This window comes from Amaranthus tricolor, chromosome 2 (genome assembly GCF_026212465.1).
Source record: "Amaranthus tricolor cultivar Red isolate AtriRed21 chromosome 2, ASM2621246v1, whole genome shotgun sequence".
NCBI lineage: Eukaryota > Viridiplantae > Streptophyta > Magnoliopsida > Caryophyllales > Amaranthaceae > Amaranthus > Amaranthus tricolor.
The window spans coordinates 7813576-7832457 of record NC_080048.1 but is presented as its reverse complement, the minus strand read 5'-3'; the positions used below and the strand labels follow the sequence as shown (position 1 = coordinate 7832457).

At 34.8% G+C, this 18882-nt stretch overlaps 1 protein-coding gene across 1 annotated transcript; it reads right to left on the bottom strand.

The window, feature by feature from the left end:
• Positions 1-1809: 1809 nt before the first annotated feature.
• Positions 1810-18249, bottom strand: LOC130804227 (uncharacterized). Its single transcript, XM_057668604.1, has 10 exons — positions 17968-18249; positions 17449-17826; positions 17214-17350; positions 14425-14538; positions 14255-14338; positions 9252-9410; positions 4551-4704; positions 4007-4167; positions 3798-3924; positions 1810-3702 (listed from the first exon to the last, which is right to left on the bottom strand). Exons 2-10 carry the CDS (start codon positions 17758-17760, stop codon positions 2164-2166), a joined length of 2787 nt encoding a protein of 928 aa, XP_057524587.1. The 5' UTR covers positions 17761-17826; positions 17968-18249; the 3' UTR covers positions 1810-2163.
• Between the last annotated feature and the right edge of the window lie 633 nt (positions 18250-18882).

The following is an 18882-nucleotide window of genomic DNA, read 5'->3' as shown; positions in this document are numbered from 1 at the left end:
TAACCACTTTACCCCTATAAAATTTAAAAAGCTCTATACTTTATGGTAATTTTTGTTATATTTATACCCATGTGCTAGAGTCGTAGTAATTATCATCATACTTAATAGATTTTGTTTATAGAAGTATGATCATGATTTAGGGAAGATTGGATGACGACAAATCACACCTTATCGAAAGATATAAGGAGATTATAGTTAGCTAGACCCAACTCGAGGATGACAAACAAATAAAACATGAACAATTACTTTCATAAATGAATTATGCATGAGTGTCTACCATTAATTGAAAAATAAAGAATCACTTTCAGAAAAAAGATAGTTGTTTGTAATTTGTGAATAAAAATATGTCAAAGAGGAAATTGTGTATTACAAAAGTATTTCAACTACCAAATTACGCACAGGCGGTCCAAATACTTAATAACTTAATAAATCCATGACTAAAACTCTCCCAATTCTCAACACATTGTTTATTTTTAAGTTATTACAAAGAGAAGTATTATAAAATGATTACTACGTTTAAAATTTCACACCACAAAAATCATAATTCTAAGCCTATTTATACGTGTTCGAGAAAAGCATATTTCCTAATTTAGATTTCATAAAATGTAGAAGTAATCCTTAAAGACATAGATGCTTTTATTTGATTTTTTCATGTGGTTAAAAGTATAACTTGGCTTGAGCTACTAACCAGCATTTGTTATGACAGGTCTGACTTTCGGGGTAAGTCAAGAGGGCAACCATCTAGAATCTAATTTTAAAAGGCACAAATAAGATTGAATAGAGGTCCATTTAACATAAAATTGTTGGAACGGAAAGACCCCAAAATAATCAATGGGAAAGAAAGTAAAAGGCTTAAAGAAGCACTTAAAAGTACGAGAATCAAATTATTGGCTTTAGGAAAAATCTTACATTGAACTAATAAACCCTTTTTTAATAGCTTTGAGAGAAGTAATGGCATTAGAAAGGTAAAAATAACTTTTTTTTTGTCTTTATCTCTTAAGTTCATTCGGTTTTAAACTATCCTTCATATTTTCTCTTACTTCAATCTTTCAAGTGAAAAAAACTTTAATTCTTTTCTCAAATAATAAAAAAATTTCTTTCTAGTTTGATTGAACTTAAATCTCTTCACCAATTTTTTCTAGTGATGATGAAGTTTTTGTAGTTATACGTATCAATAGATGAAATTTCAGTTCAACCTCTGCAAGCCTTCACTTGACTCTTCACATCTCCTTAATTTTTTTCCCATTTATTATATTGTCAATTCGCTCGTTTATTATCAATGAATGGCAATTGGAATGTTTGAAGTTATTTCAAATATCAAAGTTTTTCCTATTTTCTCTCCTCTTTATTAGTTTGAATTTTTTAAAGTTGAATCCAAACGAGTTCCATTTGATTCTATTCCACTTGGAGAAGAAGTTGATGCTTTTAGACTTTGAGTTTTCAATGATTTTTGTAAGTATAAAATAATGTGATGTTTCATTTGTCATACATTCTTGTGATATAAACGATATTTCTCTTTATTCATATGACAAAAAAAGGTTAGAAATGTTACTATCGAAGTAGTGCTTCAAATTTCCATCATCTTAAACTCCTTGTAGTTCATTTGCCTCTATCATCTAAGCATCATTATTCAATACAGATAGCATAATTCTTTTATAATTATATTTAATTTTTATAGTTGTGTAATTTTTGCATCAAATCCCCAAGTTTAAACGTATTATGTTTGTTTGATAGGTATTGGATTAGACGATTGAGTTTCGGAGTAGGCTCGGAATTGGCAATGTGATCAAAGTTCATTCAGCCGGAGATGTCCTAAATAGCCATTAATATTCCATGTTGTGCCAATAGTATACATGAGCAGATTATATATACTAAAGCTCATGTTGTGCTAATAATAACGTCTATAAGGTAATTTCCTTGAAAACTTGGCATTGCAAAGAATAACGTGTCCCTAACTAATTTCCTTGGATACTTGGATTACAAGATCTTTGGATACCTACTACTACAAACTAGCTATATGCATTGTGTGGGTCTCCGCAGTTGTGTATTATGTACAGCGGGCCTACAATCCTACATCTCTCCAAGAAATGCAAAAAATCGTTTTCTTGCTTTTGTCAAAGTTCAGCTCGGGTTACCAACATGATGTCCATAACGAGGCCACACTCATCGGTTCCAAGACTTCAAGAGAGGCTTACCTGAAGGATCCCGTAACCCCGAAGATTGATGTCCCAAACTCATATACCCCATGTTGGATGTCTTCATAGTTGTCGAAGCCTCAACACCCCGCAAGTAATTAAATGGAGGGAGTGGAGGCAGCAAACCATTGGAGTTGATGGGCACTCCTCCAACGAGTTGTCCATAATTTGTCGGTGGGATCGTTTGTTGAGTAGATACCATGGGGTTGTAGGGTCTTGGAGAATGTAAATTGCATTGTGGAAGGCCACTATAGAGGCTCTGATCACTGCCGCTATTACTTCCGATACTTGGAGCAGAGAAAACCATACCGTCTGATAAGGACCAGCCACCATGAGCTCTGTTTTGAGAAGAAAACCATGTAGGGTTCGACAAATCCCCAGAGCTCAATTGAGGATGCGAGATAGGGTTAGATAGCCGAGCATTACTCAACTCTCTAACAATTAGGGATGGAAAGTGTTCTGGACCTTGAATAGCATACTTATCAGAGTAAACGTTATTTTGAATGTTCTGATGCATAAACAGCTTACTCGGCGCCTTTTGTCTGTGATGATCCGATGCGAATGGTGGCTGCAGCAACTGCTCCTGGAAATAGCTCGGGAAATGATTGGCAGGCTCCAACAGAGCATTAGTTGGATGGAACTCAGTTGCAGGCTTATTCAGTTGCTGATGAAAATCTTCACACCTATTAAGCGACTGCAGCAGCTCATTTCCGTCTCTATGCGGTGGATAATGATCGTAAAAAGGCATTTGACTGGTACGCCTGTTCAACAGATCTTTGGTCGTGTCCTTTTCAGGCATTGCAGACTGATCTGCAGCTGCTTGCGGATGCCTAAGAGAGAGCGCACCATGAGTAGTATGCAAAGTAGTTGGAGCATGATAAGAACCAGGCAATCCCATTGGGGACCACATGTTTTGAAATGATGAGTCAGGAATTTCTTCAGCATTTGATGAATACGAAATGCTAGGGAATGCTTCAGATGCTTGTGCATCATGCTGTCTGGGCAGGTAACATGTATTACTCGTTACAGAAGTACCAGCATTATTTTCAGCATTCAAATCCATAGGAGTAATATCCTCATTATCATTTATGACACAATTTTCCATTGAAGAATTATTCTCTACTGAAGAGGCTGGAATGAATTCTTCACTGAGATTTAGAGGACGGCTCTTCAATGATTGTGTCTCCATGGACGAGAGTGGGTCAAAATTTTCTCCGACACTAACAGTAAGAATTTGCAATGATGGAATCTCCATCGAAGAGGGTGGATCAACCTCTTTGTCAATATTTGAAGGATAATTCTGAAAAGGAGACTCGTTCTTGAGAGATATGGAATTTGATTCCTCCTCGTCGTTATCTGAAATGGAGTCCAGGGTAGCAGAGCCAGCATTTAGGCGATCCTCTACAATATCTAGATAAGTTTCCGTATTATCCTCATCATGAAAAGGTGTTGGTTCATCCTCATGAGGGTTAAGCAAATCCTCAGCCTGAGTTTGAAAAAGCATATACTAGACGTACAAAAAGAGAGACCAATCACGAGTAGAAACCAAATCCTACAAGGCACTACAATGGCAGAAAGAGATGCATAGTAATAAGTACAAACCTTCGAATGAACACTCAGTTTCTCTTCCATTTCTACCAATAAAACATCCATCATTTGCCTCTTCACTGATTGCAAGTTTCTCCAGTTTTTGAAAGCAGTTGGAATATCCTTATTTGCAAGATTTAGCCTATGTAAGCAGGATAATGAGACTATTTAAAGATCTTGGAATTAACTATAGGCCAAATAATATGGCAAGATTGGCAACATACCAGTACTCATTGATTCTCTTTTTCTCTTCTTCCACAAACAGCTCATAAGGTTTTACATTTGAACTGTCAAGGCTACCTAGCAAGCATTTAAGATCCCTAGATTGAGAATTCGAGCCTGACTGCCTCATATTCTTAACAATATCATGCTGCTTCTTGCTAACCTGAAAACACCAAAAGCCACAGATTAATCCCTGATAATAGGAACATGTAATAAGACATTCGTGAACATAATGCCAAAATCTGACAAAAGATGATCAACACCCCACTTCCAAATCTGAAAGAGAAAAATATATAAAACCAATGTTTATACTTTAAACGGAAAGATATGTTGGAATTTGATTACAGGAACAGAACAAGTTACATGACAATCATGTACAGCAAGCATTGGTAGAGGCCTGACCCAACAGCTTGGAGTAAAACGATAAAAGCAAACACCATCGAAGAATTGCAACTCCAATGGCCTCAAAATCCCTCTACGTCTAGCTCATAAAATGACAATATGATAATAACATATAAAGGCTATAGCAATGATAAAGAATTTCACCTTAACATATGACATATACTTGGCACCATCACTAGGGATCGGGTTGAGTTTCTGCACCTTTTCTGCTTTCTTAGATCTTGGCAAAACCTTGAGGCCATTACAAGGCGTTATTGACTCCACGTGCTTCTCCTTCAGAAGGACTTGATCGCGCATCCTGAAATGCAAGCAATATAATTATACTTTCTCAACACAAAAAGAGAACAATTATAGATGCAAACTTAGACAAAACATGACAGATATGGAAAAAAAGGAAATAGCAGAGAGACCACCAACACAGTATCAGTAAACTACATTTTCACGCAAACAAACACAAGACACATTCACACAATCCAAGAAACATACAACAATGCAAAAGCCTTGAACCCAACAGTATGGGGTCGATTGCATGAACAAATCAGTTATCATTATTTAGCTAAGGCCTATCTAATAGTCTAATACTAAACTATAACTAAGAAAACCGATGCCAATAATCATACATATTTTCCCCTCCTCATTGATTCATATCTTTTGTCATACTACTCCTGTAAATCTCAATCTTACATGCCATTTTTCACTCCTATTATCTAAGTCATTTTAAGCCTATCTCTTCCTCTTTATAGTTCTTCAAATTTTAAAATCAGCGAAAGTTCCATCAAAAAATTTATATTATATTCAAATAATTCTTCACTATGTTCTTGTTAGGGTCAAAAATTCATAGTAATTTGGTTTCATATTACAAGAGACTAGCAAAATGGCTCATAACACCATGTATACTTATTATTTATATGAAGTTTCAAGATTAAGTTTTCTATCAAGTATCAACGGTCAATTGGAAACCTCTTTATCATCAAAATCGTAAGGTTGCATGCAAACTAAACCCCATAATTCTGTCTAGGTTGAATTCAAATAAAATGGGTAATAAAATGGGTTGAATTCAAATAAAATTCTAAAAAGAAAGAAATAAAGTAAAGGACGATTGAAGAGGATGTAACACACAGAAAAGGGGAGTGTGGGTCTTGTTTTCCACTACATGGTTTATATAGAAGTACTTCAGAAAATACAATAATGGACAGGGGGGGCTGCTCAAAACCGTCTTCTGTTATATATTCCTCTTGCAGATTCATAAGAGTGTAAAACTCAATAAAACGGGAACAAACTATTAAACCAAAAATTAGCATCAAGAGATGCAACAGGGCGAATCTCGCTAAACACTGCTACCAGTCTGAACACTATTACCATTACTTACCCCTGTTTGGTAAACAACTTCAACCAAGAATTAAAGTTTTCATAGTTAGCGGCGTCAAATTAAGGATCGATTTGAAAAAAATTGTATGCAAGTAATAAAGGGATTTTTGCTGGGAATAGGATCTAAATTACAATGACATATATAATTTGGAAAAAAAAAAAAACTTTAAAATCATTTACATCCACTTTTGCCTTGGGCGACTCGAATCAATGAGGCGCGTAAAGCACAACACCTAGACTGGGAATAATCGACAACTGCACACCTTTGAATACCTTTAGTATCTCACTGCGCCTGGACTTTCAAAAGAAATTTGGCCAGCGCCTCTAAGTGCTCCAAGACTAGGTGCGTCTCAAGCACGCTTTTTTTTAAAAAAAAAAATTGAGGCCAAATGATACTTTGGTGGGCAATGATAATTCTCATAAGCAAGCAGAAGACAAAACTATGCAGAAAGATTGTTTCAAGATTGGTTCAAAGACTGAAATTTTGGAAACTCCGAAAAGATTTGAATTCAAGGAGGGTGACTAGGCCAGCTAATCCCCTCTCCCTGCCACAAGTTTGGTTGAGTTGATGTTTTAACGTTTCAATCCTATCCCTCCAAAATTTTCAAAGCTAGGTCAAGCTTACGGTACTATTCGTTTTGTAATGTAAGAGAATGACCGGAAGACAATTTAGTAAACAGCCACATAAGACAGCCCACGGCACTTTAAATGAGGTTACGGGATTGTTCGCTTTATTTTTCATTTTCTTGCGCCCTTTAGGGCCCGCCTGGATTTGGTAAATTAAGGGGTAAAAAGTAGCCCATTAAGTTTTTTGGGTTGGACCAAGTGCTTGGATTGAGAGGAAACAATTATGGAGGTACTCTTTACTCCTTATATGAGTTAAATATTTACCCTATCACCCCCTAGAGTAAAAAAGTAAGATATTATTTCACTCTCCTCTCCTATTATTCATACCTTTCAGCCTCTTCGGTCTCAACCTTCCATGTCTATCCATGTCTTACCTCACCAATAATATAGAGGATCGTTATTGCAGAACAGAGAAGATTTTCAGCACACTCATTCTCTAATTCCCTTCAATTTGCTTCTACTACACTACTACTCTTGCCACCATTGTTAGGGCTTGGAATTTTGTTGTTTTTAAGCTCAAAATCTTCCTATGTACTTTGACTAGGGTTATTTTCGTCTTTTTCTTTATTAAATCAGGAATTTGTGTTAGTTTTTTCGTTTAATTGATTGCTCTATTTTCTTGGTGCTAAACATTTGTGTAGATGTGATTAAGTTCTAGAATGTTTATAAGAATTTTCTAAACAAAGTAACAATTAGATTATTGGTCTTGTTCGCCATAGTTGTACATTGGTAGTTGGGCGGCTATCTCCGATGAGATGGTATGAAAATCAAATTAAAAACACAAGTTTTATGAGTTACCGAAGTCTGAAAATGTGTTGTGGAAAAATTTGCCAAACCATCTTATATTTTTGCACTGTAATTGTTTCTTCCTTAATTGTTCTCCTATACTTTTATACCCATAATTTTTTACCCCATAACTAATAATAGGAATCCATCTAGACTAACTCCCTTCTTCCCACAATGGACTGCACTTCTTTCATTGTGGGTAATCAAGAAAACATCACTATACTCCAACCAGCACAACTTCTCAATTCCACCCACTGGGTCACTGCAGCAACCACCATCATCAGACTCAAAACACCCAACTTACCGCATCCAAATCACTGCATATCCATAACTGTTGCCTCCATCGATGATTGAGGTTCCCACTCTAACTAATTATCATAGCAAGCCCAAATCTTAAAAGGCACATAAGAAAAGCAAGGACCTAAACTTATCAGACAAAGGAAAATGCCAGAGTGTAATGGTGGTTACGTGAATGTCCAGACTCCAGAATGACCACAAGTATAATCAGAGGGAAATATGATGATTATGACCAAGTGGTAAGGTGAGGTTGTCAGGGGCAGGCATTAATAGATTGAAGGCTTTGGAGGTAAGAGTTATCTTCAATCTCCATATCTTGTCACCATTATATTACTTTTCTCTTTCTCGATCCTTACCTTCCTCTGCAACCAAACCAAAAAGACCCAATGGCTTCGGCACAGTTGTTGGTAATATCTCTCTCCCACGCCCCTTTGTCCCCTCTCACGCATTTATAGAACATAGCACAACATAATACTACCTACAATTTTCAAACGTTGTCGTACTGTCTTTGGGGGTTGATGGCGGTTGGTCAGATCTCTTAAGAGACCATAAAAGACAGAGATTGTAATTTACAATCAAAAAGAAATATTGAAACTATTATATAGAGAAAACAACATAGGATAAAGAAATGTGTTGCAACTATAAAAAAGTGGAAGTATGTATTGTATAAAGAAACTGAGGCCAATTGTTGGCTATCCTAAACTAATGGATGCTAAGTTATTTTGATACACTAGAGACGGAAAAGGAAGTCTCTGAGATGCAAGGGCAAAAACTGACAAGAGAGAGAAGTCAATGTGTTATGTGTAAATCATTCTAGAAACGAGGGTTGAGGGGAACTGAAAATAAAACAATAAAAAATTCTGGTAAATTGAAACTATACTTTTGCCTTGATTAATGAAAACGATGAATACTTAGCTTTTACATAAGTAAAAGTTACAGACTACAAAGCTTTTCAATATCTTTGGATGTATTAGAGGTCACTTCCACATATTATAGTCACCTGGCTCAATTAGATCTAGAAATTGTCACTAAGAATCGATAATATGTGAAAGACAAAGAAGCATAGACATGAATCCATGGAAAACAAATATAGTGGAAGTTGAGGTTCTGAAAAAGAACGCAATGTCGCAGACACGGCACCTCACGTCATTACAACTCGTTTTTATTCAATCTGAGATAGTATTATATGCAAAAAAAGGGTCAAATCCTTATGCATGCAATATCAAGCGTTACAATTCGTTTTATGACTTAATTTATCAACAAAGAGAAAGGCGAAGGAATCAAGAAAGAGAAACATAATATCAAGTGTTACTATTAGTTTTTATCTTCTATGATATAGAAAAAATCTCTCCGTCTTGTTACCGTTATACATGCTTCCTGGACTTACCCTTACGTAAAATCTTCTCTAACATAGTAAAATGTCATTCCCCACCTCTTTAAGGGCTCTTATCACAATCCAAATGTAGGATCTGAATTGACTATGACAAGGATAAAATGTAAAAAAAATGTAAAAAAAATTAAAAAAAAAACAAATTGGGGTTTAACGAAAAAAGTTAAGGGGTAAGTATAGAATGTAACGTGGTACTTGAAGGTAATATATGCAGTGTTTTAGTTAAGACAGACAGGAAAATAGAACTATTTTAGGATTTTCTGTTAGTTTTACTCATAAAAGCATTATACAAAAGGATATTGAGGCAGAAAAACTAAAAAACCAGCAACAAACAAAAAAAAAATCAGACTGATAATCAAGCAGAGGTATATATCTACCTCTTCTGAATCTTAGCGTCTCTAATAACAGATCGCTTTTGGTTGTCACTATAATACAATTTTGCATCTGCTGTTGGAGAGCAAGACTCAAACATAGCAGGAACATTCTCGACAAGCTTGTGACTTCTGTGCAAAATAGTTTGCCCATGCCTCTTTGGCCTGCTCAAGATTTTAATTGCATAAAATTTAATATGCCATCATTCACAAATGACAAAACCTCATAAAACACAAAAAAGTAAATAATTAAATGAAGTTCTCTTTAAGAAATTTTTCATCCAGGCACCTTACAGAACACAAATGTAAAAAAAAACACCTTATATAATTTCTCTAGTTTGGAAATACCTTAACCCTTTCAGATCAAAAGCTTAGCTTCTCCACAGTTCAACCCTTTCCTCCTCTCATTCTCCTTAAGCTTTCAGCGTCCCAAATGCGCAATTTATACGCGCTTTTGTTTTCACAAATTTCCATGAATAAATTGAAATGGAGCAACAATCTTTCCACTTGTTCCCATTTTATCCTCTCCTATCCATCAAAAATTTATATTCCCTAGAGTCACAACCCATAGTGCAAAAAAGTGGTAACAGTCATGGTTGTGGTGACGGACATGGTAATGCGGTTAACGTACCACCAAATATAGGCATAAACCATGAAATTTCGCTTGAAGCTGATTAAAATGAGGGCTTTAATTGCACCTTTATGATGTGAGTAATACTGATATCGTAAATTTGAAAACCTTAACAATACAGTCAATAGAATAAGACCTTAATTTTGCACGATATAACAAATACCTTCGCTAACTCCACCATTTGAACACAACCTGTCCTTCTGATTACCACTTGCATAACATAAACAATATCAATTTTGATCAGTCTTGGGTTTCAATTCTTTTTGCGCATAAATATAAGGAAGAAATTCACTCTTTTCAAGCCTGTGTCTATAGTTCTTGGCATGTTTACCCAATTTATTCAAAAGAAAAAAGGAATAGAGAAGAGTGTAGTGTGTATTGACAACCATCAACTTTCATTTTATCATTCTCATCTAGATTCAATGACAAAATACAATTTTTTATTCCATTCAGGTTATTTGGAATATTTATCCTTGTTGGTGACAAAATATAGGATGCATTTTTTCCTCGACTTTTCTTTAATTTGTCATAAATTAAGGACCAAACAGAATTTAAATGAGTATAGAAGGCACTTTGATATTTTTCCCTTTTTGTTGCCTTAGCAAGGCTTTGAGGAAAAAGGAAAGAATGGTTATTGCTAGAGGATAATGAATGTTTCCCGATTAGGAGGAAGAGGATAATTGCTCAAATCAAAACTCCAAGATTGCCGATGCTTAGGTGGCTTTTTAAGAAGCAAGCTTGGAGTACAGATCAAGGACAAATCAAAAAGTTGGGATTAAAATTTGTGACTGAAAATAAGTACAAGGTGCATTAAAAAAGGAGTGTATGTGAGCATGAGGGCAACAAAAGATTGGATCGGCTACATGAACCAATATATCAATTTTAATGGTCATCCGCATGAATTCTTCTTCTCCATCCATTCTGATTTTCCACCGACTCAATTTGTAAGTCTAGGTCCTTCAAATCCTTTTCCACTTTTGTCCTTCGACTCATCTTCGGTCTTCCTCGCTCTCTTTTTAAGTCTTACGAGCTCCAACTTTCTATCATCCTTACTCGTTCCCTAATACCCCGTCTTTGCACATGCCTAAACCATCTTAAACGATTTTCTTTCATCTTTTCCACAATATTTGCAACTTCTAAACCTTTCTTATATCGAATGTATTATCTCATTTAAGACCGCTACGAAAAGAAAGGGGCTTAGGCTCGAGCATTGATGAAGGTCGATTCTAATTAAAAAATCATTTGTTGCCCCTACACATTTCCTAACAATCGTCTTTAATTCTCGATACATATTTTGCACTATATTAATATATTTTTTGGGAATGCCCTTCTTTGTCATTGTCAATCAAAGTACTTCTCTTGGTACCTTATCGTATGTTTTTTCAAGTCAATAAAAATCATGTGCAAGTCTCTTTTTCTAGCCCTAAAGTACTCCATTATTTGTCTCATAAGATAAATTGCTTTCATTGTGGATTTTCCTAGCATAAACCCAAATTGGTTCTCTGAAATACATCTCCTAATACATATATATTACTCTTTCCCATTACTTCATAGTTCATAGTATTGTGTTCTATAATGTTTCTTAGAAAAAAAGCACTTTTAATTATTTTGATCATTCTAAACTAGCTTATGGGTCCCTTATCTACCGGTAATAGCCAACGAGGTCCAACCTCAACAGTCAACATCAACTATGATGAACATTGAAGACTCGGTCTTTGATAACATGGTGCAAAAAACAAGATCGCATTGTATCATATCACTTGTATTGTTAAGATTTAAAATTGTATCGAACCAGTATTTCCCATAACGTTAAGGTGTAAAAAATCACGATTTAGGCTTTTTCAAGCAATATTTCATGGTTTAGGCTGAAAATTAGCAATATGATAACCACATTACACTCGTTATCGTATAACCGTGTTTGTTACCAAAATAGCAAACATTATTGTATTTTTGCACTACGTTTGATAACAGGGTGCAAAAAGAGAATCGTATAGTATCGTATCGTTCACATTGTTAAGATTTTCAAATTTAGCAAACCAATATTACATGTATCATAAAGGTGTAAGAAATCGCGATTTAGGCTATTTCAAGCAATATTCATGGTTTAGGCCGAAATTTATCAATACAATAACCACATTACACTTATCACCATTTTACCATGTGCGCTACCGCAATCGCAACTATTATTGTATATTTGCACTATGTTTGATATTCATTACTTATCTTTATTTAATCCAGTAGTTTAGTTTAAAGGGATTTATACTAAAACATTAAGTTTTGAATTGTTAGTTAATTGATTTATTTTATTATTTTTATTTCTCAGAAGAATAAATGTTATCGAGTCCGTAATTTCTAATTATAAAATTTTTAATTATTCTAATTCAAGATGAAGAATTATTGAAGCGAGACCCAAAGATTGAAGCTTTAATAAGTGATCCAAGTTTGATTACAATTACAAAGTGGCGTGTGAAAGCAATGAAAAAGGGCTAAAGTTATAGCTTTTCACACATTGAATAACTGGACCAATAAGACCTTAAATTAGCTTCAGTCATAAGATTAGTCTTCAGTTTAAAGACCTATTCTTAAGGAAGACTAGAGCAAAGATAAGATCTTGACTTTTCTAACCTAGATAGCGCCTAACTGATTGAAAGAAGCAACTAGATGCTTTTAAAGCTCTATGAATTTGTCCAAGGACATGTATTTCATTAATGAAATCATTGAGTTCATTGAAATTTGAGATATCTTGCCTTTTGTTTTCTCATATCTCTTTTAGGATTGAGAGTTATATGAATTCATCCATGCTAATTAGAACCTAAGCATTCTAGTTTGTGTTCTTGGAAACTTACTATTCAATTATGTGGGGCATCTATATCACATTTTAGTTCTAGCATAGCGGTGCGATCCTTCTAACTTACATTCCATCCCACAAAATTAGTCCACCATTAAAGCAACCATCACATACCAAATCCACAAAAGTTTGTCCAAAGAAAACCCACTAAAGGCTCCAAACAATCACAACTATTTCTTCCGTAAGAAAAATTATGTTGAACTTCAAAAGGCCATATCTCCCTTATCCGAAATCAAAACTAAGAAAATCATTCTTTTCATTTTAGATAGTTATTTTTATTTGCGCACACATTAAATTCTAGGAAAAAATATGTTTTGTTTGATGTCGCTTGTAGCAAAAAACAAAAATAAAACGTGTCAAATTATATTTTGTTGTTTCCATCCCCTTATTCCTCTGCAACCATCCCCTTTTAGTTTCCTAAAATCAATAAGCTAAATTTTCTATCTTATCTTTTCTTCCTAAAATTATATCTTATCCTTTTCTTTCATTTCATAGTTATATTTTTAGAAATGTAATTTATAATTTTTGTTGTTCTCACACGCCACATCCTCCCTAAATACATCAAAAATATCTTTTCTTTCTTTTAATTTAATTAAGGAAAATTACCGTAACTATTTTAATTCTTCTCAACCTTAAAATTTAACCATTAATTTCTGATTTCTTTCCCTTTTTTTCACGTCACTCTAAACCCAAAATACCTCAAAATCTCTTCACATCTTAACCAAAGTTTTGTGATTAATAACTTAAGTTGTAGAATTGCATTTGATAGCGCAATTCTACATCACCCTGGTTATGAGTACTTGGTATAGGGGCAATTGAATGTCAAATAAAACAATTTATAAAATCTTTCGAATTTCTCAATGATACATGAGTTTTATTTTTCTATCAATAGGGCTAAAAAGTTTTCTTCTCAATGGTAGCACCCTAAGTGTTTGTAGATGACTCAATGGTGAGATGCCTTAAGCATAAATGCTAAATACACCATCATTTTACTATATATGTACTCACTAAGATACACCATATAACATTATGCTATTTTCCCTTGTTATTCATACTTTTGTTCTATGTCTAGCAAAGACAACACTAACAACCATCATGAAACAGATTACATCCCATCTAGCAAATGAATATTATATATCTAAAAAGAAGATACAAGATGTACCATTCAAAAGAAAGCTCATGTTATTGAGAGTTGAGACCAAGTAAAATAGAGTACCATCTAAATATCCAATACGTCCAACACCTCCAAACTATGACCATGATTGTCTCACATGTGGCTCATTCACAAGGAAGAGATATGAGCATCACATGGTCACAGAACATCTGAAATGCAGATGCCTTCACATTATCACACATTCACACCATAATAATCATCACAATCAACAATCAAGTATGTCAAACCAACATTCAAACAAATAAAACCTTTTACAAGAACTTGTTCCCAAGGATATGGGCCATACTAGCCAGAAAGCTACCTAGGTATAGCCAAAAGCTAGTTTTTAAAAGAGTAGAATATTAAGAGCAACCAACCTTGACATGATTTGTCGCATTTTAGCCTCGGGATCATTTGAACTTGCACATGTCTGCTTTAAATTCTGCAAACTTCTTATCATGCTGCAATAATATTCAAAATAAATTATGATTAACAATGTCAACATTGCTTCAATTGGATGAAATTATCAAGGTATATAATGGTATACCTATCATGGTATTGTTGTAGCTCTAAATAGTATACTTTTTTATTTTTCTTAAAGGACTTCTCATGTTGAATAATCGCATCAGGGTGAAGACCACCAGAACAAAGTGATAAGCTCCTGCATATATTTGGTAGAGCATCAAAAGTTTTCGAAAACATCAGTTATAAATAACAAACCAAATTCTACTTGAGAGCCATCAAATTAATAGTTGATCAATCATATATATATACTCGACTCTCGTGGTATACATCAAAAGTGCATATAGCTGAGAACTGATTAGTATTCACCATATTTATTCAAAAAAATAATAATTTACGCTTCATGAAAAGTACCCATTTGGGTGTTTTACTTTATTTATATTTGGTTAGATGGTGAACCATGCCCTATATATCCATTGTTATGAATATAAGTGTGATAACTCGGGTCAAAGGGTCCAAGGGCATTATCGACATTTCATATTAATTATTAGTCTTAGTATTTTGTAATTAGATTAGTTATCTTTTAGTTTTTTTTGGGGGGCTTAGGCTATATATAGAGCCACACTTGTAATAATTCATTAGCTTTGGAAATAATAATAACAAGGACGTGTCCTCTTGGGAGTTAGTGGGCAGACTCGAAGTGTCCATACTATCAGTTTCAATAACGAGTCCGGTTGATCTATTACAAATGGTATCAGAGCGGTACGATTCCAGTGATCGAAAAATCGCCGGCGACGGCAAAAGTCCAAAAAATAATCAAGAAGATGATCTTGATGGGTTTCTTGAGGGTTTTGGGGCTGAATTTTCTCCTTTAGACATGCTTCAAAGGCTGTCCAAAATGGTTTCATCTAATCATTCAAACCCACATCCACCAATGAAATTTAGTCACAATGGTTATTCACTCCTCATCCTACATCAAGGAAGGAAAGATGAATTAATGGCATTTGTATTCCATAAAGAAAGAGAAGAAGATGTTAAAGAAGAGAGTGTAAAGGTTGATGATAAGGGACAAAAGGTAAGAGAGTCGGGTATATGTGAGAGTCAAGTAATAGATCAGGAAGAAAATTGGAAATACCAAGAAGATTACCCAAATGTGATGGAAAAGGAAAGGTTTAATGTGAGCATAATGGACAATAACCTATTACAGAAGAATAAAGAAAGAGGTCGGCAAAACAGGAAGACTTTGGGTAAAAGGAAAACAAAGAAAGGCAAAAAAGAAAAAGAAATAGTGGAAAAAAGAGAAAACAGAGATCAGAAAAAGAAGGGAGATGAAAAAGAAAAAAATTGACCAAAAAATAAAAGAAAGATGGAGTACAGCCATAGAAGCGGGTGCATCGAGTAGCCTGGGTAAAGGTGCAAGGCGCGTGTGGAAAGGAAGGGTGGTGAGGAAGAAAAGAAAAGAGAGAAGCGACGAGAAGGTGAAGTAGGGACGGAGGAAGCCGGTAAACATGGCCTTTTCTCCGGTGCCGGCGTGAGGAAAGCGGAATGTAAAACTGATTTTTTAGGGGTTTTGAAATGATAAGAACAGAGGGAAAGGTCAAAGGCTATTAGTTGGCGACGAGAAGCTGACAGATCTGGTCAGAGGATTTGGACGGTGCATCAGGGATCGGTGGTGGGTGATCAGCGAATGGAATGAATTGGAAGGGGAGGTTAATTTCCTCAGGGTTGTTTCTTTTGAGGAGAGAGAGAAAATTAGAGGAAAGGAGAAGATGTCGGAGGAGGCAGCCAAAAAAGGGGGAAAACTCGTCGGCGTCGTGAGAACTTCAGAGAAGGCCGACAAATTCCGGTAGGTCGTTGAAAATCGGCGGCATGGGATCGACATCAAGAAGAATTGTAGAAGGAAGACCTATTTTGCTTGGGGTTCTAAAATGGAGGGTGAGCTTTGGAACTTGAAGACTTTGAAAAGTTAGCCAAGGAAGTTAAAGGGGCAATTAGGGTTTGCTGATGATGATGTCACGGCTGATATCATCAATGCTAATGTCATCAAGCTGAATGATTTGTCACAGGATTTTCAACCCATTACACTTTTAAAAGATCTGAATTTGGGCCTTTTTACACTTTTGAATTTCGTTTAAAGAATTTTCAGCCCATTAAAAGATATCCTCACTCCATATTTTCTCAGCCCATTCGCACCTTTAAACTATCTCTTCAAAAAATTCTCTCTGAAAATGCTAGAGTTGGAATTATACACGGTAATGATGGGTGGAACACATTCGAAGACAAACTCCTGGACATACAAGGCTAATTTTTATCCACCTTGAGGGCAAGGTGGAACTTCAGGCAGTCGGTAATATGATAACTCGAGTCAAAGGGTCCAAGGGCATTATTGACATTTCATATTAATTAGTCTTAGTATTTTGTAATTAGATTAGTTGTTATCTTTTAATTTTCTTTTGGTTGCTTAGGCTATATATGGAGCCACCCTTGTAATAATTCATTAGCTTTTGGAAATAATAATAATAAGGAAGTGTCCTTTTGGGAGTTAGTGGGCAGACTCGAAGTGTCCATACTATCGATTTCGGTAACAGGTCCAGCTGATCTATTACAATAAGATTGCTCCAAGTGTTCACTTGAATCAGATGCAAAGTGCAAAACACCAAAAAGTGTGTTCTCAAAAACCCTACTGCAGCAGGGTTTACAGATGATGTATGAACGTCAATTCATCATATGCTCCAGCATAATTCAATTGCATTTTATGATTATAATGCTTCTATTATTTTTATTTTAAGGTGCAAGAGGATGAACTCAAAATGGAAATACAAGTTCAAAACCAAGAAAGAAAGCAGCTAGGATTTAAATGAGGCATAACCTCACCACTTAAAAGAGGGGTTCCCAAAACAAAAGTTGTCTCCAGAAAGTAAAGCGTGCACAACTTCATCAGCTTCAACCCCAGGAGGAAGAAACTGTACAAGGAAATTTCTCTCCTTATCTGTTAAAACCGATTGCCAAACCTGCAATTTCAATGATACTCAACACAAAGCACAAACTAGCATAAAGAAACAGCTTGTGACTCAAAAGTCAAAATTGATTAGCATAAGATTATAATCACCTCATAAGAAAGAACTTGAGATAAATCATTCAACTCAAAGACACCCCTCGGAACGGTAACAATATCTGCCAATTTAGTATTACTACAAGGAGCTGAAGGAGCTAAATGTCTATAAGAAATCCCAATTTGATCATCTTTGGCAACAACCCTCTTTCCATTATCATCCCATTTTAAAGAAACATGAGTGTTAAAATTGAAATCATATTTGGGCGATCTTAAATCCCTTTTTTTGGCCTTATACTGCTCTTGAAATCCATAACAAAAACTCGTAGAAGCAGAATTTAATCGTCTTTTTCGTTGATCAGCAGCCATTAGCAGTTTAGCACAATGCTAAAGCATTACCAAGTGTAACACAATGAGTACACGAGTTATATAAACCTGTAAACATGAAATTAAACACGTAAAATTTAAATTTCTCAAGTATCCAGATATATTAAAATCAATAACAATACAATAATTTAAAAAAGGAAATTTAATGCAGTGATTATAGAAAAACGAAAGTAATATTGGAGGACATACAGATAATTCGTGCAGATGGATTGCCGGCGATGGTAAGAGAGAAAAGAAACGAAAGTTAGGGTTTCTTTGTTTGTTTCGACGAGATGGGAAAATGGGGTTGTGAACGAGAGAGAGAAAAAACGGAGAATTAGGGTTTGAGAACGGTAAACATGGAGAAGAGAAGAGGATTGGACATTGGGGTTCAGGATCCATAAAAGCCACAACGACTGTTTTCTTCTTGGTCTTTTTTTCCTTGTTTCTCTCATTTTATTTAGGTGTTCAATGCTCTGCTATGAGCCTATGTGGAATTGCTTCTATGAATCTATCTATGTTTCTCTCATTTTATTTAGGTGTTCATTTTTGGCGATTGAATCGGGGTTCAATCGTCTGGTTCTGGACGATTCAATTTTTTTTTCCTTTTTGAATAAGAATAATTATTATTATTATTATTATTATTATTATTATTATTATTATTATTATTATTATTATTACTGTTATTATTATTAATTTTATTTATATTCTTTTTGAAGAATATAAAAAAGTTAATTATTATTATTATTGTTGTTATTGATATTATTATTATTATTATTATTATTATAAATAAGAAATTTTTAGGGAGTGGCAAAATTGTAATTTTTTAAAATTTAGGGGCAAATTCGTAATTTCATTTGAAGGGGTGGCGATAAAATAAAAAGGGGTGGCGAAATTTAGTAACTCCCAAAAACAATAATAATATCAATAGTACCTAAGTGTTTTTACACTTTATCATTGGAATCTTTGTGTTTTTTCTGTTATCAGTGGTACCCCCAACATTTAATGCTAATTACAACTGTGATATTAATGACAATTTTGTCGTTATCTTGCGGTAAAATTCTTTTAAAACCAAACCATGGTCACACTGGTTGACCATACCTGGTTGTTTCCTTCTTCATCATC